Genomic DNA, 23,460 nt, shown 5'->3' with positions numbered 1-23,460 from the left:
AGAAATGCATCCTGGACCCAGGGGAAGACAAGTTCCCAGGCACCACAGGGATGCAAGATCTCCTCTCTTCCCCGTGGCAGGGAATGTGTGTCTGTCATCTGTGGAAGGCGAGGCCTGCCCTGGGGAGACCGTGCTTCACCTCACTTGTGCCACGGGGGATACACATGCTTCGCTGGGGCGGGAGGGCTGGGGTCAGGGCAGGGGGGCTGTGATTTCCTCGCTACTTCCCAGGCACCACCCTGCGTCGTCCGGTGGCCAAGGGTCGCTGTTTGTGAACACACCACTTCCAGGGTCTCCAGGGGGTGGGAGGAGGGAGGAGGTGGGGGCACAAATCCCCACAGAAATTCTTTAGGGGAGCCAACATGTGTCCAGGGCAGCAAAAAAAAACCTCACCCTGCACATGGTTTCTCACCCCCTCGTGAGAAAGCACACCTCCACGTGGGAAAATACTTCCACGTCTCCACACACCGAAGACGGGTGTCCAGACGACGGAGGGGAAAAAACACCCCCCCAGTTGTTCAAAGGCCCACGTCCGGAGAAGAGAACGGGCCACTCCGCGCGGGAGAAGCGCACACATCCCGGCGAGGAAACCCATGTCCACCTAAAGCTCCTCGATGTGTCACAGCTCCACACGACAAAAGCCTGTCGCCAAGTCCTCCTCCCTGCCTTCTGAGCTGGCCGGGAGGGCCGGGGAGGGGGGCCTCCCCGAGCCGCCCCCTATACCCGAGTGGTGGAGTGGGGATGGGGGAGCGTGTTTTTGTGGTTGGTAGCGGTGGGGGGAGGTGGGGGGAAGGGCCCAAAGGGATGGAGGGAGGGGGGCGGCGGGGGAGGGGCTGGCCCCAGGCCGCTGGGCAGCAGGGTCAGGGCCCCGGGGGGCCAACAGTGGCAAATTGTCCGGCGCCCGGCGCAGGGCCAGGGTGTAGTCGGGCGGGCAGGCGGGGCGCAGGGCCTCCGCAGGTTCCGCCCCGACGCCCCCGCCCCGCTTCAGCTGCAGCGACACCAGCTTCTCCTCGGGTGGCAGCTCACGGCCGGCAGCAGGGAGCAGGGTGCCCCGCCGAGCACGCAGGTGCCCGAGACGCCGGGGCGGGGTTGGGGGGTAGGCTGAGTCGCCTGCACCGCAGCTCCTGCCGCCGGTCCCGCTTGTAGTAGAGAGCGGCGAAGGCAAGGATGTTGAGGAAGAGGGGGGAGCGCCCACGGCCACGGTGACGCTGAGCTCCGTGGAGTAGTCTCGGGAGTCCCCGGGGAAGCGGTCGTAGGCCCGGGGGCCCGGCTCGGGCTTGGGCTCGGGCGGCAGGGTGGCCGGAGGCGTGGGGGGGGGGGGGCGGCGAGTGCCGGGGGCACCAGGGGGCGGGCGCGGCGGCCAGCGCGTGGCGTAGGGAGGGAGGCGCGTGGTGGTGGTGAAGAGCTCCGTGTGCAGGTTGTGCAGGTGCGGCACGAGCTCCAGCCAGAAGGTCACCTTGTTGGCGCGGTAGTTGGCGCGCACGCGCGGCTTCAAGCCGATGTGCAGGTACTGCTTCTCCTTGCTGTTGAACTTGCTCCACACCACCTCCTCGAAGCGGTTGCGCTTGGTGTGGATGAACTTGGTGTCCTGTGGCACCGGCTGGTTGGGGTCGCTGTGGACACAGCGGGGCAGGGAAAGGAGGAGTAAGGGTGAGGCTCCCATGAAAGGCAGGGGTGTGGGCGTGCTATGGGAGGAATGGGGAGAGAGATGGACAGAGATGCAGAGAGCTGGGGAGACGGGAAGAGAGACAGAGACGGATACGAAGAGACAGAGAAACTGCCAGAGACGGACGGACAGACAGACAAATAGGGATGGAGCCAGACTGCCAGAGACAGTCTGAGATGAGGACAGAGGGGCAGAGAGGGCAGAGACAGACCACCAGTGACAGAGGCAGAGTCTGAGAATGAATGAGATAGAGACATATGGAAACAGAGACACAAAAGGACATGAGAGACAGCCAGGGGGAAACCAGCGAGTACAGAGTAACCAGATCAAAGCAAGCAGAGATATCAATAGATTTCAAGAGAGAGAGGCAGAGACAGCAATAGACAGACACAAACCCTCACACACACTCAGATACACAGATGGGAGCACTCAGACAGCGGGCCGAGCTCTGGGAGGAGAAGGAGAGAGCTGGGTGGGCAAGGGAGGGAAGGAGAGACAGACACGGAGCCGAAGGCACCAAGTGAGCCCGCCCCCCAGAAAAGACAGGGACCTCTCTGTCCAACTCTTCTGAGTCTTCAACACACACAGAAGAGCTGTCCGGCAGGTGTCTGAGTCGAGAAGGCAAGAGTGCCTTGATGGAGGAATGATGGCCGTGTGAAGGAGAGGGAGAGAAGGGGCTGAGGATGGAGGCGGTGTGTGCCCTGACCTGCAGGGATGCCCGACCCAGCCCCTCTGGCCCTCACCCGACCTTGGCGAAGTTGATCCAGTAGGTCATGACCACGGCGCTGAGCATGACATCATTCTTGGAGAAGTTGCAGGGGAAGAGGTCGGTGGCGCCCACCATGGGCACACCAAAGACGTAGGGTAGCTCATCCCCATGCGCTGCATCTGCCCACTCGGGTTGGCCCTCAGCCTGGCAGTGGTGGTAGAAGGTGTAAAAGTAGACAGGGGACTGGTAGTCAGCGTGCAACTTGGCGGTGGCCACAGCCGGTGCCACCCACTGGTTGCCGGTAAAGAGCGCCAGCAGGGTCTTGCGCCACATCTCGCCATTGTCCCTGTCGGCCCAGTCCGTGTACATAAACTTGATGGTCTCCCGCAGCACATCCTTGCCCTCCGGGTAGCCATATAGGTTGTCCACAAAGTTGGAGACGGTGAAGTCGAAGGCGCTGGCGGACACGCCGTCCTCGCTTTCCGCCGAGTCCTCCACGAACTTGAGGCCCACTCCCTGGTTGACACCGATGAGCATGTCATAGTTGAGGAATTCTCCCTGCTGCATGAGGATCTCAGGGTCATCGGGGACCACGTCACCGTCCACCACGGGCCCAAAGGCGATATGGTAGCTGGGGAGAAGGGGTCAAGGTCGCATCACCTGTTCACCGGCCTCCTCTCAGCTCACAGCCTGCTGAGTCCTCTGCTCAGAAGACCCCTCTCCCCTAGTTAAAACCTTCTGAGCCCTTCAGGGTACTTGGCCTCTCGGGAAGTCCTCCCTCAAGCACTTCATGGAGCCTCGTGCACACTGGCTCTGTTTAGGCACCTCCGCCTAGGGAAGGCTTCTGGGAGAAGGCAGGGCCCCGGGAGGGCCTTGAAGTTCCCCTCTCCTGGCTAAATGGAATGCTTGTGGCCTGCGGGCACCTCTCACCCTCAACCTCCTTGGAACCAGCAAGGAGAATGGAGGTCTGGACCTGGCCCTCTCCCACCCCCATACCGGGCGGGCTGTACGTCCTGGTCCACCAGCTCCCGAGAAGGCTTCCGGCGCAGACACTCCACGGCCTCGGCGCTGTCCTCCCGGTCACAGCCCACCTTGGCCGCCAGCAGCCGCGTGTACTTGAGAGGCTGGTAGTTGACAGACCAGCTAGAAATAGCAGTGCCACTCTGGGCGATGGCCTTCTGGAACAGCCCTGGTGGGACAGGCAGGCTTTAGGCTGGGCTGTATCAGCCTGAGGGAGGAGAAGGGGGACCTGCTGGGGTTGAGGGTGTGAGAAAGGGGACAAGAGGGACAGGCTGAGGAGGTGGCTGGTACCTTCCGAATGGTGGGAGAGGATCAGAAGGTTGACACAGGAGGCCCCTGCCCAAGATCCGAAGACGGTGATGCGCTCGGGGTCGCCCCCAAAGTGGGCAATGTTCTCACTGAGCCAGCGCAGGGCCTGGATCTGGTCCATGAGCCCGTAGTTGCCTTTTGCAGCCTGGTCCCCAGTGCTGAGAAAACCTGGGGGTAGAGGAAGAAAGGGGGCTTCCTGGGGGTGTCATAGCACGCTTGCCCTCTTTCTGGGCAGCTCAGTCCAACCCAGAAGCCATTCTGCTTCTGCTGGGTTTAGAGGAACCCTGCCAGCAGGCCCTCCTCCCAGACTCCAGCCCCTAGAGTTGGCTGCCCACCCTCACCAGGCACCCCAAGCCGGTAGTTGAGTGTGGATACAATGACGTTGCCGTAGGTGGCCAGGACAGAGCCATCCAACATGTTCCCGGTGCCCTCCACGTAGGAGCCTCCATGCAGAAACAGCATCACCGGCTTCTTCCCGGAGTCCCGGATATCTGCGTGGACTCCGGATATCTGCGTGGGGAGGGGGCGGGTAGGTGGGCCGGGGGGTGGGGGACAAGGACACAGTCAGACCAGAAGCAGCACCACCCAGCTCCCAGGCCTGCTGAATTCCAGCCCAGAGCTCAGGGGACATGTCACTCCCATCCCTGGGGGGCAAGAACGGATTCTCCTCCCTCCCTCCCCAGCTAACCCTGGCAGAAGATCCCTCCCCACCTCCTGCCGGTGTGCCCTACAGCACTTCTCCCCATGCCTGGCAGACCTTCCAGGAAGCCTAGCAGAGGCAGGGCTGGGGGCTGGCCCTCCTCAGGGCATCTGCTGGACCCAGGGGAACCCCTTCCCCCACACACACAGCAAATCTCCTTCCTGCTCCTAGGAAGAGCGAGCTCTCAAGGCTGCCACTGGAGCTAGAGATCCTGGGAGGGTCCAGGCGTTTCCTTCGACTCAGGCCGTGGGCCTCAGCTCCACATGGTAGCCTGTTCTGTGGGTGAGGGGGTGGCAGGCCCTAGGGTCCCTGGGGGCTTGGTCTCCTCCCCAGTTACCATGGCAACCCCCAGCTTAATTACTGTGGCCAGAGGCGGCAGGGTGGGAAACAGCCTGCCTAATGAAGCCAGGGTGCAGCTCTCCCCCAAACTGGCCTAAGTCCTGAGCTCTGGACCCTTCTCTTGCCATGTCCCCAAAGGATCCCATGATCACTCCCATATGTAGAAGGCCCCTTGAGGGGTAACTAATTCCGGAAGAGGGTGGGAGTCTGCGAGGGCTGGCCAGGGTCCCTGCCCCTGCAGCTCCTCCACGATGCAGCCACAGTGCCTGTGCTGGCATCACCCCTGGCCTCCAGGCCCTCCTCTTTCTTGACACCTGCAATCTCTGACCAGCCTGGGCACTCGGGCAAATAAGATCCAGGCCTGGGCCTCCGCAGCTGGTCCCCAGTGCCTCTGCCCGCCTCCCTCATGCCGCTAGGAACTTCCCTCCTGGCAGAAGGTCAACCAACAGGTCACTGAGACACTCCCCTCCATCCCCCCACAGACAGCTTCCTGCCTCCTGTCTCTTAGGACCTTCTATGACACCTCCTTCCACCTGACTTTGACCAGGAGCTCCTAGGTGGGCAGTGCCCTCTCTGTGTCCTCCCCCAATCCTATTCTTCCCTTTGTTCCTGAACCCCCAGTGGCCTTCCAACAGTTCAGGCTTGTCTCCTTCCCTCCGAGGTCCTGTCCTAAATGTCTTCACTCCTCCCCGCTCCTCCCCCCCCAGCACCTCCACTCCCAGCGAGGGGGGATGGGGAGTCAGAAAGGGGAGGAGCAGGAAGGGGGGCTGGGGCAACAAGAATTCAAAACCAACAACAAAAAAGAGGACCAAGAAAGAAGAAAGAAAAAAACAACAACCAAAAAACAAGAAGATCTCGGGGCAGATTCAACAAGAAAAGAAAAAAAAACCCAAAAAAACAAGAAACCAAAAAGATCCGTTTTTGGAAAAAAAGAAAAAAGTTCTTTGCACTTTTTCAAAATTTTGTGGTGTAACTTCAAGATATTGGGCCCTGCTTTCAAAAATGTCCAAATTCTTTAATTTGCTTCAAATGTGCGTTTTCTGCATCGGACAGACTTTTTTTTGGAAACTGTAGCAGGTTTTTGCTGTCTCGATTGTGTCATCAATTTGCCAACTTAAACTTGTTTTTTTTCAAATGTTATTTTGCTCCAGATTAAAATTGTTTTTTCAAATGTTATAGTACCCAAATTTCAAAACAGTCCAAATGTCTTGGGCTTCCCTGGTGGCACAGTGGTTGAGAGTCCGCCTGCCGATGCAGGGAACTCGGGTTCGTGCCCTGGTCCGGGAAGATCCCACATGCCGCAGAGCGGCTGGGCCCGTGAGCCATGGCCGCTGGGCCTGCGTGTCCGGAGCCTGTGCTCCGCAACAGGATTGCGGGGCCACAGCAGTGAGAGGCCGGTGTACCGCAAAAAAAAAAAAAAGAAAGAAAGAAATAGCTTCCTTATTTTCAGCTATAATTTGACTCCCTATAACTTCCACCTGCTGGGACTCACAAACAAATCTAATTGCTTTTGAACTAGCAGAACTATACTCTCATGACTCCCAAAGCTCATTGATGTTACTTGGTTGCTGATGACAACCATGATAGATACAAAGTTTTCTGAGAGTCTAGCTCCATATGAACATCTGCTCCACATTTCCCCAAACTTCTCACTCATTCTCCTTTACAAGTTACTCCTGAGCTATGATTTTACTAAGCTCTTCATGCTCTCAGACATAAACTGAGAGGAATGAGATTTTTTTTTTAATTAATTAATTTTTTTTTTACCTGGTGCTCTTGCTTTTCCTCTTGTTGCTGGCTTTGGTCTGAATGTTTGCCTTCTGTCACAGCCCCTGTTGCCCTTTGATATCAGCCTGGGAGGAGCAGGAACTCTGCCAGACTCCCCTAGTCTTCATAACATTGACCCCTGAGGAAGGCTGATAAAGACTCAAGAAAAGCCTATGACAGGGCAGATTGGCAGGCCAGGGTCTGACCTCTGGGAGAGAATGAAGTATTAGTGGGGAAATTCAGGGGTTTTCAAGTGAGAGGCCAAAGCTAAAACGTCCCTCCTCTAAAGGGCTGAGTGTTATTTCTATACATCATACAAGCATCTCCTGTCATGGTTAATTTCATTTCAAAGCTCTACATTTATTTTAGATTAAGCTGTCCTGTACATATCTATTATGAACAATATTAACCTATTCTATCACCTTCCAAATCGTTTGTCCTATTCTATTCACTTTTATTCTCTTTTTCCTACTTTTCCTCTTTGTTGGACACAAGACCCAGCCTAGAAAAATACTCTTTGGTGAAGGTTTGGCTACCCCTGGGTGAGAGGATTACAGATGATTTTTCATTGAATTTCTTTTCCTTTCCTTTTTTTTCTTTAACTTTTCTGTATTTTCTAAATGGTCTACAATGAACATCAATTGTTTGCGTAATTAAAAGAAAACAATTAAGTGAAACAAAATAAACAGGTAAGAGACAGTTATCTCTTTTGGGGATGCTGGTTAAACTGGAACAAGTGAATATTGGCCAGCAATTATTGATGATGATGATGATGATGAACCTATTAACGTTAACTTACAAGGATAAAGGGTCTTTACAGATGTGATTAAGAAAGGATGTTGAGATGAGGAAATTATTCTGGATTATCCATGTGGGCCCTAAATCCAATCACAAGTGTTCTCATAAGAATTCAGTAGAGGGACTTCCCTGGCGGTCCAGTGGTTAAGACTTCGCCTTCCAATGCAGGGGGTGTGGGTTTGATCCCTGGTCAGGGAGCTAAGACCCCACATGCCTCGCGGCCAAAAAACCAAAAACATAACACAAGCAATATTGTAACAAATTCAATAAAGACTTGAAAAAGTGGTCCACATCAAAAAAAAATCTTAAAAAAAAAAAGAATGAGGTAGAGAGAGATTTGATACCTACAAAAGAGGAGGGGGCAATGTGACCAGAGAGGCAGAGATTGAAGTGATGTGGCCGCAAGTGAGGGAATGCCGGCAGGCACAGGAAGCTGGAAGAGGCACAAAATGGATTCTCCCCTGGAGCGTCTGAGGGGAGCATAGCCCATGCTGACACCTTGATTTCTGCCCTCGTATGTCAAACTTCTGGCTGTGAGAGAATAAAGTGTTGTTTTAAACAACCAAGGTTGTGGCAATTTGTTACTGCAGCCACAGGAAACTAACATACTTCTCTCAGCGTAAGTCAAACCACCAAACAACTCTTTGTTTCTACTCCAATTTGCTTATGCTGAAATGGCATTCTGAAATAGGTTTCTGAATACCCCCTCGGGTTTTTTTGTTTTTAACTGAGGTTACTCTTCCTATGGAGTTCTGCTTTGTTGGCATGATACTTTGTACCTGTCTGGCTCAAAAGTTATTTCCAGGATAGGAGGCAGAATACATACTATGACGAATAATCAGCACAGCAACATAGTAAACTGCAGAGGTCTGCTCTCAGCTTCAACTTTAACCCTTTTTCACTCACGTCATTTCCAAATTCAGTCTCACTTTTATTTCATTTTAAAATTTATTATTATTATTTCTTGGCCATGCCACGCGGCACTTGGGATCCTAGTTCCCCAACCAGGGATCGAACCCGCGCCCCCTGCAGTGGAAGCACAGAGTCTCAACTACTGGACCGCCAGGGAAGTCCCCAGTCTCATTTTTAGTTCTACTACCTACCTTAATTCTCAGCTTCACTCTCACACTGAAATCCTTCTGATACCACTTACTTTTAGAAAGATAAAAAGGACCGTCATTTACTGGACATATGCATTTGGGCACAAGGGACCAAGCTGGGAGTGTGGCACATGATACGGAACCTGAGATTACATGGCCAGTTAAGTGGAAGAGCTGGCATGCAAAGCCAGGTCTGTTTAATACAAATGCCCCTACTCCTTCCACTGCCTTTCAAGTTTGGGATTCTGGATTGCTCTGGAGTCTTCAAAATCTGAAATCTACCTAAGTACCTCCTTTTTCCTTCCCAATCAACAGGAAGGACATTTTTTGGGCAGAAGAGCTAGGAACTGTATTGTTTTCTCCTTCTTATTCTTTAATGCACTATTAGGGACCAAATCAGGAGAAGGAAGGATAATGTGAAAGATGAACAAAGAGGGTTTCTCTTCCTTCTTCAGAGTTCCTTAGTTAAGTCCTCTGGCTATGAATAGTATGTTATCAGGCCAGCGAGGAGCTCACATTCTGGCTCTGATACCTCAAAGCAAATGTTCATGATACAAAGCAACTTGAAATCAGTAGCTTGTACAGTGGGTTTTTTCTAGGTCTTGGGAAAATGATCTGGTCACACTGCTGACAGTTGGCAAAGAACTAGAGCTCCCAATTTATTTGTGTTTATTCACCAAGCATTTCAATTTATCAGCCGAGATAGGTATAGCACAGTTTTCCTGGTCAGTAGACACAAATTGCCAAATACCAGCATCCATCTCACTCTCAATTCATTTGTCAAGATGATTTGGCTAGAATAGCAGACTAGATAGCATGGTGACCAAGAGTAACAGTGCTGGTTCTACCACGCCACCACCTGACTCTGGGTAAGTCTCCTTTCATTCATTCTCTCATTCAGTCAGCTGTTTTTTAAAGCACCAAGGGCCTTGAAATCCTAGCTCTAGCACTTTTTAGCTTAGAAAGCTTTGTTAAGATAATCCAAACCTCACATTCCTTCTTTGTAAAGTGGAGATAATAATAGTGTCTTCTCCATACGGTTCTTGTGAGAATGAAGTGCGATGATGTATATAAAAAGGTTAGCATGGTGCCTGGCATATAACATCAGCTTTTCATTCGATAATCACTTACTAAGCATTTACTGTGTTCTGAACATGGTACTATGTCCTGGGGCCACCCATCATTTGCACCATTTAGTGACTGCCTTCTTTGGGCCAGATCTGCAACTTTGATGATCTCAAATTGTCCTCGTAACAACTTATAAGACATGCATTATTTTCACTATCTTATAAATGAGGAAACTGAGTTCAGGGAAGTAAAGTTGAAGATTACACACCTAGTAAGTAGCAGAGCTGGGATTTGGACTCCTATCTATCTGATTCCAAAACTATCATTCTGCCATGCAGCCTTTACTGTTAGCAAGAAGAATAAGACACATGTCCTGTTCACAATCTAGAGGGGGAACACATATATTAAAGAACTCATTGCAATACAACATATGTGATAACACCAGGTGTTATCGCATTGTTCTCGTTCAGTTCTCATAACAGCTCTGTGAGGTAGGTACTGTCATTATTCCCTTTTCACAGATGGGGAAATTGAGGAACAGAGAGTTTATGGTGCTTGCAAATACTATAGTCCATATACATGACCACTACACTCTAGTGCCATTCTGGAGAGCTAGAAACATATGAACAGTGTGCTTGGGGTGTTCTAAGGAGTGACAGTGACTATGCTTGTGAGAACAAGATAAGATTTCATAAATGAGATGGTATGTGAGCTGAAACCTGCAAGTAATACACCAAGCTGAGGGCTTCCGTGGTGGCTCAGTGGTTAAGAATACGCCTGCCAATGCAGGGGACATGGGTTCAAGCCCTGGTCCGGGAAGATCCCACATGCCGCGGAGCAACTAAGCCCGTGTGCCACGATTACTGAGCCTGCGCTCTAGAGCACGCAAGCCACAACTATTGAGCCCGCGTGCTGCAACTACTGAAGCCTGCGCGCCTAGAGCCCATGCTCCACAACAAGAGAAGCCACCGCAATGAGAAGCCCGCGCACCGCAACGAAGAGTAGCCCCCACTCGTCGCAACTAGAAAGGCCGCGCACGGCAACGCAGCCAAAAATAAAATAAATAAAAAACATAAAAAAGGACTAACCTCATTTCCATAAAGACAAGCAAAAAAACTTACCTTAAAAAAATAAAGAGGGCTTCCCTGGTGGCACAGTGGTTGAGAGTCCGCCTGCCGATGCAGGGGACATGGGTTTGTGCCCCGGTCCGGGAAGATCCCACATGCCGCGGAGCGGCTGGGCCCGTGAGCTATGGCCGCTGAGCCTGCGCGTCCGGAGCCTGTGCTCCGCAACGGGAGAGGCCACAGCAGTGAGAGGACCGCGTGCCGGAAAAAAAAAAAAAAAAAAAAGAATGCACCAGGTTGACAAAGGGCGATGGAGAAGAAAGGGGAAAACCAGGCAGAGGAAACAGCACTTGTAAAGGCCCATTCTCTTCACTGTCTAAAATCTATCCTTAAAGTACAATGGAGGTCCTATCCTTAAAGTACAATGGAGGTCCTTCATAGGTCTGGTACAGAGGACATTCCATTTTTCTCCATTTATTTCCTCATATCTTTCTCCCCATCCCTATCTGACCCTCATCACATTCCTCCTGCTGTCCTTCATATGCCACCTCTCCATTTCTTACTAGCTCTTACCTGGACCATTGCAATCACTTGGCAATAGCTTCCCCTTCTTTCACTCTGCCTTCCTTCAATCTATTTTTATTTTTATTTATTTATTTATTTTTGCGGTACGCGGGCCTGTGTGATCACCCATCTCCTCAGACTCTGAAATCTTTAAATCTCCCACTTTCTCCAGAGTAGTCTAAACTACACAGCCAGCAAGCCACTATCTTTAACAAAGTCTTGCCCTATCTTTCAAATCTCTTATCACCCCCTTTCTTTACGCTAACACTGGTCCTGAAACTTTGGTGTGAATCAGAATCTCCCCTGGGGTACTTATTAAAAATATACACGCCTGGGTTCCAACTCCAGATTCAAGCTTAATGATTCTGTAAGTCTGGATTGTGGGAGTTTGTCGTTTGGTTTTGATGCTGGGGGACATCTATGTTGTTAAGTTTCCTCCTGGTATTTCCAACTCACTGAATTTTGGAAAACACTACACCAGTTTCAACTTTACCTAAATTTGGTAAGCTCCCCTATGCTTTCTCATTTAATTCGGGAGTTAAATTATTTTCTCCCAGAATCTCCAAATCCAACGCATCTTTCAAGACCCAGATCAAATGCCACCTCTCCCAGGAAGCCTCTCTTGCTCTCTTTCGCAGTTCTTTGATATTTAGTGGCACCTCTTGCTTATTCAGGAAGCGTCCAAGCCCCTGACAAGCCAATGAGTTTCTCCTGGTCGGGGAGAGAGGGACACATTCATCAAAGTCCGCCCCAACCCCTAGCCCTCAGGCGGGAATTCGGCGCAAGCACGATACTGTCGGAACACTGAATCGACAGTTCTTCCTGGAAAGCCAGGGCACACGCACCCTCTACGGCCCGCCTCAGATGCCCTTCCCCAGTTGTGAAACGAGGCACCAGCAAAACCACTCCGGATGTCAGTCTCCCCACGGTCGGAGATCAGGGAATTGGAGGGCGGGCGGGGACTACTCAGGGTCTTGCTTTCAACTTTGAGCATGTAGCCCGCCACGCCAAGAAGAGACTGCAAAGACGCCTGCGCCTTCCGGCCCTCCCTCCCCGCCCCAACCCCGGCTTCGCCTAGCCCTCCGATTGGCTGCTCCTCGCACCAGCCGAGCCTCAGGGCTGCGGCCCACGTGGTCCACTGGCCGTCGCGGGATTGTCCGGATCGGGCTGCTGCGGCAGCCGGCGGGGTAGCGAGGTGGAGCAGTGTGGGAAGCCCCAAGCCCGTACCTCTAGGACTGAACGGCGGCGGGTGGGCTGCGGTCAGCCTCTGCAGGCCTGGGCAGGCCTCCTGAGAGTCTAGGGCGTAAGAGTTTTGGGGGTTCCCAAAGTGGGCTGCGGACCCCCTGCCTGAGGCTTTGGTTTGAGCCCTGGATCCGGCCTTGTGTTTCCCCGGAAGGATGGCGTCTCAGTCTTTCCTGAAGTTGGTGGGGTTTGGATCTTATTATTATTATTATCAGCAGTAGTATTATTATTGTTGTTATTATTATCGTTTTGAGGATACACCGTGTATAAGAATTGGTGGTCCTGCGCAGGGTGCCATGCAGAATGCCATGAGTTACAAGTTGGAGGACGGAGGGCTTAGAGATGCTTGAGGGACGTCCTTAACCTACGTGAAATGTTGGAGGTAAGTCGGCTTTATAAACCGTGCTGATGCTTGTATAATCCAGGCGCTTAGGGTTTAGTAGGGAGGGTCGTTCACTGACTGAATTAAACTGTCGCTTATTGAGCCGCCTTCTGTGTCCCAGGCATCATTCTGAGTGTAATGGATGCAAAGGCCAGTAAGAGGAAGTCCTGGTTCTTTAGGAGCTCTGCGTAATGGGGCTGGTGGGAGAGACGGGAGGTGGGGGACGTGAATGGGTGAATTATTGGCGTGTGATGCGTACTGTGGTGGGGAAAAGTGCTGTGGGAGTCAGAGGAGGGGATGACTGAGGGAGTTAGGGACCACTTAACAGAGAAGGTGACGTTTGAACAAGGTTTTAGAACTACAGACTTTCTCCAGACGGAAAGTGGTAGGGAAGGCGCTCCAGACAGAGGAAAGTGTACTGTGGAAGAGAACAAGGAAAGTGTGCCCTCTGTGGCTGGAGCACACTTGGAGCTCTGCTCACAAGTTTCATGCTTTTAGACAAGGTTATTTAAGTTCTCTTAGCCTGTTTGCTTTTTGTAACGTGTACTTACTTCTGCACAGGTTGATGAGATAAAGGCTCAAGCCTCTAAACAGGCACTTTACTAGTTTCCCTCTCTTTGTGGAATTCAGTTGCTGAATGGAGAACACAGACCATAGCTGTACGTTTTTAACTATGGAGTACCAAGCTATTGACATTTATAAATGGCTGAAGGAGGCACATTGTGTCTCCAGAATTGTTATTTAGATACAATGCTGAAAAGCTGGAGAGGTTGACATTGTTTGTGTTCCTAGCACTTCAGCATAGCATGTCAGCGATAGTAAACTACGAGAAGGTGTCATTTACAATAAATAAAATGCAGGCAGCTTTCTCATTCAGAAATTGATCATCCATGTTGTGAATTACCCAGGCTTTGCATTGTTTCCTTTATCTTGCCCATGGCCTAGAGAAAAATGAAATTAAACCTTGTATTTAGCTGGTAGTGGAAAAATATAAATCTGGTAATCAGACCTCAGTTTCTCTTTCCAGCATTGCTGTTATTTTGCTATGGACCTTTGTCAAATCCTAGCCTCCCTCGGTCTTGGACTCTTTAGCAGACTCTTGTATAAAATTTTTTATGACTATACTTTTCATCTTTGTTGGCAGCAGAATTGTAAATCAAATTGTATGTCAAATGAACTGGAGTTTACTTTATAAAGGATTTTAGGAGAAAATCTTTTCTAAAGATTTTGCTTTAGAACTAGATTATAAATCCCTTCACAGACATCCCTGAGATTTTATCATGCATGGTGTTTGGACTCACTAAAACAAGAAATGTTTTTCTGAACTGTAAATGCTTCTCCACTCTACTCTGTATTACAAAAATTTTTAAAAAGCACCTCCAAAACAAAACTTGTTCAAGTTTGCATTTTTGTACAGCAGAGTTGCTTGAGGTGAATAGTAGAAGATCAAATATTGAAAGCCCACGGTTGCAACTTATCTGAAGTCTTTTTTTCTCATGGGTAAACCTAAGTTTTCTTGGATGTGAAAATAGCGTGTTGGGCTGCTCTTAGATAATACAAGGAGGTGAAAAGCAATGATGCAATGATGAGTGAAGTATAGTGTGACCTGGCATTGCCATTGCTTCAGTGTTGGCATTGACCAGGGTATGACCCCTTAATCTTCTCTTTGAGCTGATTGTGGTTGTGGTTTTCCCACATTGGTATGTTCTAGCCTATTTGGATACTGGTTTTATTATGTGTAAGAGTGTTTAATATTCTTTTGAATTACTGATACTTTCCTGTTTTTCTTTGTAGGTTGAGGTGAAAAATATGGCTTTGATATCTTCATGGAAAACTGCATTATTTCAGTCCTGAATCTGGTTCGGTTCCCTTACTGACTCATTACTATATTAAAAATGTTTATTTAGCAGTGATTGTAAAATGAAAGTAATTAACATGTACATGTTTTTTGGGGGGAGACTAAGGGGAAACAGGTGTTCAGCCTAGAAAAACATTTCTCATTGGATTTCCTGTGAAGTCAGTGTGTCTTGGGTTTAACTTTGAAACAAATTAAAAAATTTTTAAATTAAAAAAAAGTTTACTTAACTATGGTATTTGTTCTGGTAAAACCTTGTGGTTTAATAAGAATTTTTGCAAATATCCATTATACTCTTCTCATGGTACATAAAAGTGTTAATATTTTAAAATCTATAGGATATTCTATTTCAAAATTTAGTTCTATTATCTTAGTGCTATCAGAAAATGTGCTTTGAATTGCTGAAATGAGTTGTATTGGACAACACCTGTCTCAGCAGAGGCACTTAAAAATCATTTTCATCCTTCCTCTTGTAGTAATGATTTTTTTTTTAACCCGTATGCTTTTAACCTGGATGTTTAACCCTGCCAATCCGGTGGCAACTTAAGTGTTTGTGCAGTATTTCACTTGAGAAATAAGGTATTTCACTCAAGATTGAATTCTTGCTGTTGGAGGAGAGGATTTCTCTCCAATATTGGATTAGCAAAAAAAGCAAAATGTTAATACAGAATGCCTCAAAAAATCAAAGGTAGAGGCTTCCCTGGTGGCGCAGTGGTTGAGAGTCCGCCTGCCGATGCAGGGGACACGGGTTCGTGCCCCGGTCCGGGAAGATCCCACATGCCGCGGAGCGGCTGGGCCCGTGAGCCATGGCCGCTGAGCCTGCGCGTCCCGAGCCTGTGCTCTGCAACGGGAGAGGCCACAACAGTGAGAGGCCCGCGTACCGCAAAAAAAAAAAAAACAACAAAACGCAAAGGTGGCCTGAATGAAAAATTTACTCTAAATACCTCGACTAATCTTTCAGTTTCCACATAATCATGACATGGAACAGCTCTTTGCCAAAAAACATTTATTCTTAAAATTTACTTAAGCGTTTCATAGAAACTTTAGTAATAGCCAGAATAATTCATGTCAACTTAGCAAACTCTTAACAGCAAGCAGAAAGAGCTTATGGAAATATCCTGTCTTTACACAGTCATAGTTAGGGCAGTATTTTACTTCATCTCTTCATTAATAGCTTTGCTTTCACACTGAAGTCTTCAGACTATTCTGTATATATTCAACCCCTATTTTCCTGTAACCAGTTTCCCAAGGAAGGTATGTGTGGTTCACAAAGGGATCTTTAAAAGGTGATAAACTATAGCAAATGTTACTTAACAAATGAGTCTCAGCATATGGAAGGAGAAAGTGTTTCTAAGTATTTCTATAAAAAGCATGTCCGTGGTGGCGGGGGATGAACTGGGAGACTGGGATTGACATGTATACACTGATGTGTGTAAAAGTGATAATTAATAAGAACCTGCTGTATTAAAAAAATAAATAAAATAAAATTTAAAAAAGCAGGTCCATATTTCATACTGTTTGCAAACCAATAAAACCTATTCCTCATAGGCAGATAAATGCTTTCCTTTCTCAAAAGGCCTGCTTCCCCTTCACTACCCACTCTACGAGGTCTAACTTGGGTTTTTCCTGAGAGCTTCTATACCTCTTGTCCTTTAAGGAAGGGGACAGGAAAAGCTTCTGTGCCGACTACCCTCTTTGATCACCTTCTCTATGCTGACCCTCACATCCCCTGCCAGTCCTGATTCTCTCACTCTGACCAGCTCGGTCAACTCTAAGTAGAGGTGTCTAGGGAGCAAGCTAAAAGGTTAAGATCAACGAGTACATCCTTTTAAAGAAATCCATGTGGCTGTTTAAAGTTCATACAATTATTAATTGAGGATGATTAAACAATGCTATTTACTGTGCGGAAAACCAGCCCTCTGGCCTTATAGCGCAGTCATTTCGTTGTGAGACAAGGTGCTAATCCCTTTCAGTTCTCAGGGGAGTACAGTTTAATCAGATGCTGTACTTGTGTTGGATAACCTGTGATGGGACAAGCTCGGTGACTCCTCACGTAATTAAACACACAGCGATAACAAAACACATAGCCAGAGGTGGCGAGAACGGTGTCATTCACCTGGTTTTTACGACACAGTGGGCACACAGTCTTCATTTGGGGCAACAGGGGAGAATCAGAATTGTAGTCTAGATGTACCGGTGGTGGTGGAGTAGGCAGGGCAGTCAATGACTTGATGGTTTCTTGGTTTCCGGATGAATACCACCACTCAAGGAACTGCAGGAAGAATACACCCACCGAAAGGCCAGTAGAGAGGCATGAGGCGGCACCTCCCACGGCTTGCTTCAGAGCTGACTTTATCTTCTCGCCAACGCCGTTTGGAGAACAGAACAAGGAGGCAAAAGCAGAAACTGTTTATTTAGGTACAATCACAGAACAACTAATACACATGCAATTCTTACACTTTTCATTAGAATCGTTGATTCAGCTTGGGGATTGAATAGTTGCTGGACTGGCATTTTCTCTTGTAAGTGTCTATTCGAAATAATTCCCTCTTTCTGACCTACCGTAGTTTAGGAGTTCTAGGAGCTAAGCTTTGTTTTTAATGACTAGGGCTTTGTTTGCTTTGTGTTTTGAGAAAGACATTAATGAGCCATTGATTATATAGACCTTTATGGGGGTGGAAGATAGTATATCCAGAAAAAAATAACTCACTTAAAAAAAAACTCAGCAGTACTGAGGAATATATTTGAACTTGTCAGAGAACACAGACACAGCGGGATAGCACCACGGTTAAGAGCAGTCTTTAGAATTGTACTGATCTGGCTTGAATCTCAGCTCTGCCGCCTATTAGCTGTGTGGCCTTGGCAAGGTACTCAAATGTTAGAACTTAGTTTCCTCAACTGTTAAGTGGTGCTAATGCATTTATTTCATTGAGCTGTGATGAGGATTCAGATAATATACGTAAACACCTAGCACAGGGCCTGGTACATAGCAAGTGTGTGCAAAAATGTAGCCAGTATGATGAGGAAGGTTACCAGGATGGTAATCCTTGTTTTATGGACACAAGAATTTTTCGATGATTTTATGTAATACCCCGAAGTGGACTAAGGCGGATAAATTTCATAAAATTGGGATAAGATTTTAGGATTTATTAATCAAATATGTTGGGGAAATGTTAAGGCCTTACCTCCCAGCTGGTTGCTGCATAATGCTGGCTCCGGCTGGTTTGTGCTCCAGAGCTTGTATATCCTGAACTGTAAGTCGATCTAGCCGAACCCCAGCCAGACTCAGCAGGGGTGAGTGATGCTCAGGCCTTTCCTAGGATGTATCGAAGCTGCTGTACAAGAAGCCAGCCTTCCCAGGCCATGTTAACAAATGGGTAGGCTGCCAAAAAGGCTCTGTAAAATCGTTTCCAGCGGGAAGTAGGGGGATGGATGGAATATTCATCCTCTTCTCTCAGGCTAGAAATCAGCTTCACTTTCAGACTGGGAAGAAGAACCAGGAAAATAACTGACTTCCAAAGCTGCTTCTTTGGGAGACCAGCACTGGCCAATCTCTGAAGCTTGTGTGTGTCTCCCATTACGATCCTCTTTAAGCCATAAAAGTTTTCAGAAAACGAGGCGCTGGTTTTAGACAGATAATGTTGCTGGAGCAGAAGACCTACCAGGGTGATTTCATCAAACCACTTCCACAAGAAGCCGTAGCGGGCAGGATTTGATTCTGCAAGAACCTAAAGCAAAATAAATAAATGAAATTCATTCCATTACACAGCTACTATGCCTTGTATTTATATTTCCTTGTTTTCCCTCTGAATGTCCACACTTTTCTTTCTGGGTCTACCTTAACCTCCCTGAAGTGCTGGGTATTCAGTACACATAACAAGAGACTCCATAACCATTAAATCATGTGATTTAATGGTTATATGCTAATTGGTTATTTCAAAACTTAGGCCAAGAAATAAATTCAGATTATTGGCTTGGTTTTTACCCGGACGTTCCTAAAACTTTGCAGAGAATTAAATCCTTACCTTGACCACATGCTGAAGAGCAGGTCTCACTGCTGTCATTAAACTGTCCTGTGCTACCACCTCAAAGATGGCTGGCTGGCTGGTCATCCACCGCAGAAGCAGTTGTGATGTGAGCCCCGTGCTCAGCCATAGTTTCGTGTGTGCACTGGGTTTTACTTTGCCCACAAACTCTCTAGTAAGCATGAACTTTCTGGGGGTGCCAGATGGGTGCTATTTTACAGGAACTGGGCAAAAAAGACCTCTTCCGGAGGCAGAGGGGAGGGGTCTCAAGGGAAGGTGAAGAATGAAGTCAACGCGGACACCCACGTTAGGGAAGTAGTGTGTGGGAGAGGTGAGTTGATTAATGCTGCACCTCACAGGGAAAAGCGTGACTACGGGGGGACAGGTACGGCGAAGGAGCGCTGGCCTCTCGAGCGGCAGTCCTGGAGGCGGCCAATCACGGACTCCCAATCCGGAGGGCTCAAAAGCCAGGCGGCTCTGAGGGATCGAAGGTGCCAGTGCAGGCCGGCCCCAACGGCCTGGCTCAGCTGTGGGCTGTGCAATCCCCCCGCCCGAGCCACTCCTTGCGAGCTGACCCCAGGCGAGGAGCGAGGAACCCGCGACGCCGCGTTTAAAAGGAGGTCTCGGCTTTCTGTCAGAAGCCGCAACCGGAAATAGAAGCCGCTTGGAGCCAGCCGGCCGTGGAGAGGCGCTCTAGCCCCGAACGCGGCTCCGCGACCGGAACTAGAGAACTCTATGATCTCACAGGCACTTCCGCTTCCGCCCCCAGCGGGCTCGGTTGGAGAGGAGTTTTCCGCTGGTAGGTTTTACTTTTCTTAGCTGGTTTTGCATCGCTGTGTTGTTGGAAAGCCACGGCTCTGATATCTCTCTACAGAGTCTTTTTGGCAAGGTGTTGGGTCGCCGCACTGACGTCTGGCGCCCGGAGCCAGAGCTCGGCCTGTTGCTGAGGCCTTTGTTCCCTGGGGCGATAGAGAGAGGCGAGGGACCCAAGGGAATGTGGAGATGGAAGGCTCACTTTGCTTGCGGCGGGGGTGGTGGCTCACTATTTTTGCCGCCTTCGGGAAGGATTTGAAGCGACAAAGCCGAGATAGAAGGCTTAGCCTTATGGCTGCCAATTATTAACAACAAAAAAAATTTCCTGCTGTTGTTCAGAATTTGGGACGATTATTTTTCATTCAAGCTGGTACCTTAATTGTCTTCTAGGTTAGGTTACGTTCAAGCAGAACTCTGGGCACTTGCTACACTAAATGAAAATGGTTTCTGCCCTCGAACACGGTAGGATGCGTCACATTAGCGATATGAATACAGTGCTAAAGCGGAGTGATGCTGTTGAATTCTAACTCGCATGAATTGGGGAGGCTTGGCAGAGAAGGTACTTTTCATTGTATACCAAAGTTAATGTAATTAACCTGACCTTTTGCAAACTGCTTTTACATCGTATGCAATAGCCTTGAGTAGCTGCAGGTTTACTGAATTTGGATAATAAAGTTCATCTCCTCTCTCTCCAACCTCTCCCCTCAACCCCTGGGCTAAATAGCTAGAAATAGAAGTTTGCTTACTTTATACCATAGAGGACGTTATGGTATAAAGATAGTTAATTGTTTCACATAATGAGAACGCTGGAACAAGGTTTGGGTTTAGTTGTTTCAATAGGAGAAATAAAATCTTGCAAATTAACCTTAATTGTGGTTCCAAAAAGTGTTTCAGGGAATTCCCTGGCGGTCCAGTGGTTAGGACACTGTGCTTCCACTGCAGGATGCATGGCTTGGATCCCTGGCCAGGGGAACTATGATCCTGCATGCAGCGTGGCCAAAAAAAAAAAAAAAGTGTTTTATAGTCTGATTGGATACCTGCTGGAGAAAGTCACATTGATGGAAGATTTTATCTTACAGAGTTTTAAGGAGTAGAGATAATGTATCTATATAAAACACCTAGCTTTATGTTCTTGGTCAGTGGTAGCTCTTACAGAGAGGCTTTTCTTAAGTGAACAGCAAAAAGACAAAGTTGAGAAATAGCATCACCTAAGACAAGTGGGAAGTTAGTTTAACATTGGTATCGGTTAGGGTTCTTTGGTTACAAGCAACAGAAAACAGGCTAATTTAAACTAAAAAATTTATTAGAAGAATATGGAGTAGCTAACAAAATAAGGAAAACCAACTCTGAGGGAACAGGAATTACACAGTCCTACTGGATGTTTCTAGCAAGAATTAGCAAAGGGTCATACAGGCATCGCTGTTGCAGTGAACGAGCTTCAACAAATTTCTGTCACTGTACTTATGATTCAGATCCCTATTGACTGACCTTGGTTCAGATTTCATCTCCACTCGCTGTTTCACTCTTAGCCAGAAGAGTGCAAGACACCTTAATAGTCCTTTGAGAATATTGCAAAAGTAAACTGATGTTGTTATGTGAGAAAAAAGGCAGTCAAAAATAACAATGTCAATTATTACAGCCAATAAATAATAAACACCTCATCACAAATCCCACTCCCAGGTTTATGGTGTAATAAGCAAGACACAGAAATTCATTGCACTTACGTTAAAAGGTGTGAAGAGCCATCAGATAGGTTAATATGGTGAGTTTAGAGGAAGAGACAATAAGAGCTGGGAGAAATGAGGCCGTTCAAACTAGCTTAAACAGAAGCTATATTGGCCTTTGTAACCAAGGGGAAGATCATTTCTTATAAACCTTATCGTTTCGATAAACCTCACGTTTTATCTCAGCTTCTTTCTGCCAGTTGCTTTCTAATACAGCGATGTAACCTGGTATCTCCTGCATCTTATATCAGGACCAGGTGTCCACTGAGAAAGTTTTGTGGATTAGGTGGACCTCAAAAGATGAGTACATTTGGGGAAAGTCACAGTCATGGTGACAGGGTTTTCCAGGCTAAGGGAGCAGCGTGGATTTTATTTGAGGAGGAAATTGTTTGTTTAAATATAGAGAGGAAAATAGACCAATAATACATAGTCTATACTGTTGACCATAATATAGAGGCTCTTAAATGCTAGTTTTAGTACTTTGCTTGTGGACATTCATTCATTTATTCCTGAATAATTTACTTATTCATTTATTACTGAATACATGCTGTGCGCCAAGCATTATGCTAGGTGCTGGGTAGACAGTAGTAATAAAAACAGACTTGGTATCTGCCCTCATGGAATTTACAGTCTAGTTGGGGAGAGAAATAATAAACAAGTAAAGAGACTAATATATAATTTACAAATGGAAAAGAGGGCTATGATGGGGGTGGCAGTGGGGCCTGGAAGAGAAGAACCTTTTAGACTGGGTAATCAGGGAGTGCCTTTATGAGATTACAATTAAAGTGAGACCTAAATTATAAGCCAGCCAGGCCTGTGTGGAGTTGGGGAAAACGAATATTAGGTAGGAGGAGCGGTAGTTGTGAAGACCCTAGGATGGGAAAGAGCTTGGCCTATTTGAGAGCTGCAAAAGCTAGCAAGAGGTGAAATGACGAGGAAATGAGCAGTGATTGAAAAGGATAAAATGATATTAAGAGAGGTAGACAGGAGCCTAACTACTCATAGGCCATGGGAAGGAAACTGGATTTTAGTCAAAGTATAATGGGAGGTCATTGAAGGATTTATACACCGGAGTCATGACCAGGTTTATATTTTTAAGATGACCCCGTAATGGTTATGTGGTTACATTTACTTTGTGAAAATTCATCAAGCTCTATATTTTTGATGTGCACTTTTTGGAATGTTCGTTTATACGTCAAAAAAAAAGTGAAACAAAAATCTGGCTGCTGTATGAATAATGGTTGGGAGGAGAGTTGAGGTTTCTAGTAGTTGAGGCAAGAGGCGATGGTGGCTTGGAATAATGAGGTGAATAGAAGGGATTGGATGAATTTGAAATATATTTTGAAGGTAGGATTGACAACTTGGAGATGGAATGAATGTGGCAGTTAAGAGAGAAATCAAGAATGACCCCCAGATTTCTGGCTAGTAATTTCTGGCAGTGTAATTTGTTCAAATAACTGCCATCATAGCAAATATTTACACAGTCCATACTATGTGCAGGCATAGTTCTAAGTGCTTTACGTACACTAATTCATTTCATCCTTGTAATAATACTATGATTGGATATTAGTATTTCTCCCATTTTGTAGATGAGAAAACTAAAGAGCAAAGAAATGGGGAAAACTGGGAGAAGGATAGGTTCTGTACAAATTAGGAAATGAGGAGCTGTTGAAAGTTTTTGAACCGGGGAGAGGTATGAATCAAAGATTTTTCTGGTGGCATCTCTACAAAATCCACCTCTGTGTTCTGTGAGTTGTACCTGGAACCACAGTTTTTAAACACCCCCCCCCCCAATACTCTTATGATTTGCTTAATTTGGGTGAGCCATATGTGCAGACTTAACGATCAGTGCGGTTAGCAATTTGGTGGTGAAGTTTGGGGACCAGGTCAAGGTTAGAGATAGATATTTTGGAGTCATATGGGTAGGAAAAATGATTGAACCCATGGTATTGCTAAAGGGTTAGTGTAAAGAAAATGTATGAATATAGAACTTAAAAATAAAATGCTTGCTACTTTCTCCCTCAGACACCATCCTATATCTCTTCTCTTTCAGCCATACTTTCTTATGGAGTTATCTGTTTTCATTTCCTTACCTCCCATTTATCTTCAAACTTCTTCAGCATGGCTTTTGCCTTCATTATCTCTGCTGATGGTCTAAGCAATGACATCGAAGACCTTAGTGCTGCTAAATCCTTGGACACTTTTCGGCCCTTCCTCCTTTTCTCTCTAGCAACTGTTGTTGTTGACCACTCACTCATACATTTATCCATTCAACAAATTTTGGGGAGGGGGCGGCTAGGCCTCAGAGATATAGT

The 23,460-nt window shown here is 47.5% G+C and overlaps 2 protein-coding genes, 1 long non-coding RNA gene, 1 other non-coding gene and 1 pseudogene across 4 annotated transcripts in view; 3 read left to right on the top strand and 2 right to left on the bottom strand.

Moving 5' to 3' along the window:
- Window positions 1–195: 195 nt before the first annotated feature.
- LOC117309527 (neuroligin-2-like) lies at window positions 196–5,151 on the bottom strand. The gene is given in 9 exon segments (XM_033847627.2): window positions 196–873; window positions 875–1,099; window positions 1,101–1,183; window positions 1,186–1,613; window positions 2,410–3,006; window positions 3,372–3,564; window positions 3,687–3,872; window positions 4,046–4,214; window positions 5,005–5,151. Coding segments are annotated over 9 exon segments (2,184 nt in total). The 3' UTR covers window positions 196–717.
- A 6,947-nt stretch (window positions 5,152–12,098) lies between these two features.
- LOC141277357 (uncharacterized) lies at window positions 12,099–15,051 on the top strand. The gene is made up of 3 exons (XR_012328620.1): window positions 12,099–12,407; window positions 12,601–12,728; window positions 14,523–15,051. It is a non-coding gene; the product is annotated as an uncharacterized lncRNA (long non-coding RNA).
- LOC117309858 (Z30 small nucleolar RNA) lies at window positions 14,306–14,402 on the top strand. The gene has a single exon (XR_004524148.1). It is a non-coding gene; the product is annotated as a Z30 small nucleolar RNA (small nucleolar RNA).
- Window positions 15,052–15,486: 435 nt separating the features above from the next.
- Window positions 15,487–19,177, bottom strand: LOC117309628 (peroxisome assembly protein 12-like; annotated as a pseudogene).
- A 181-nt stretch (window positions 19,178–19,358) lies between these two features.
- The window catches only part of LOC117309526 (AP-2 complex subunit beta-like), a 75,324-nt gene continuing 71,222 nt past the window's right edge, over window positions 19,359–23,460 (top strand). The window contains 2 exon segments of the mRNA XM_073797711.1: window positions 19,359–19,407; window positions 19,812–19,980. The gene's annotated coding sequence lies outside the window, so the exon portion shown is untranslated.

The sequence above is a fragment of the Tursiops truncatus genome, chromosome 20 (genome assembly GCF_011762595.2).
Source record: "Tursiops truncatus isolate mTurTru1 chromosome 20, mTurTru1.mat.Y, whole genome shotgun sequence".
In the NCBI taxonomy this organism is placed as follows: Eukaryota; Metazoa; Chordata; class Mammalia; order Artiodactyla; family Delphinidae; genus Tursiops; species Tursiops truncatus.
This window is presented reverse-complemented; position numbering and strand designations above follow the sequence as displayed.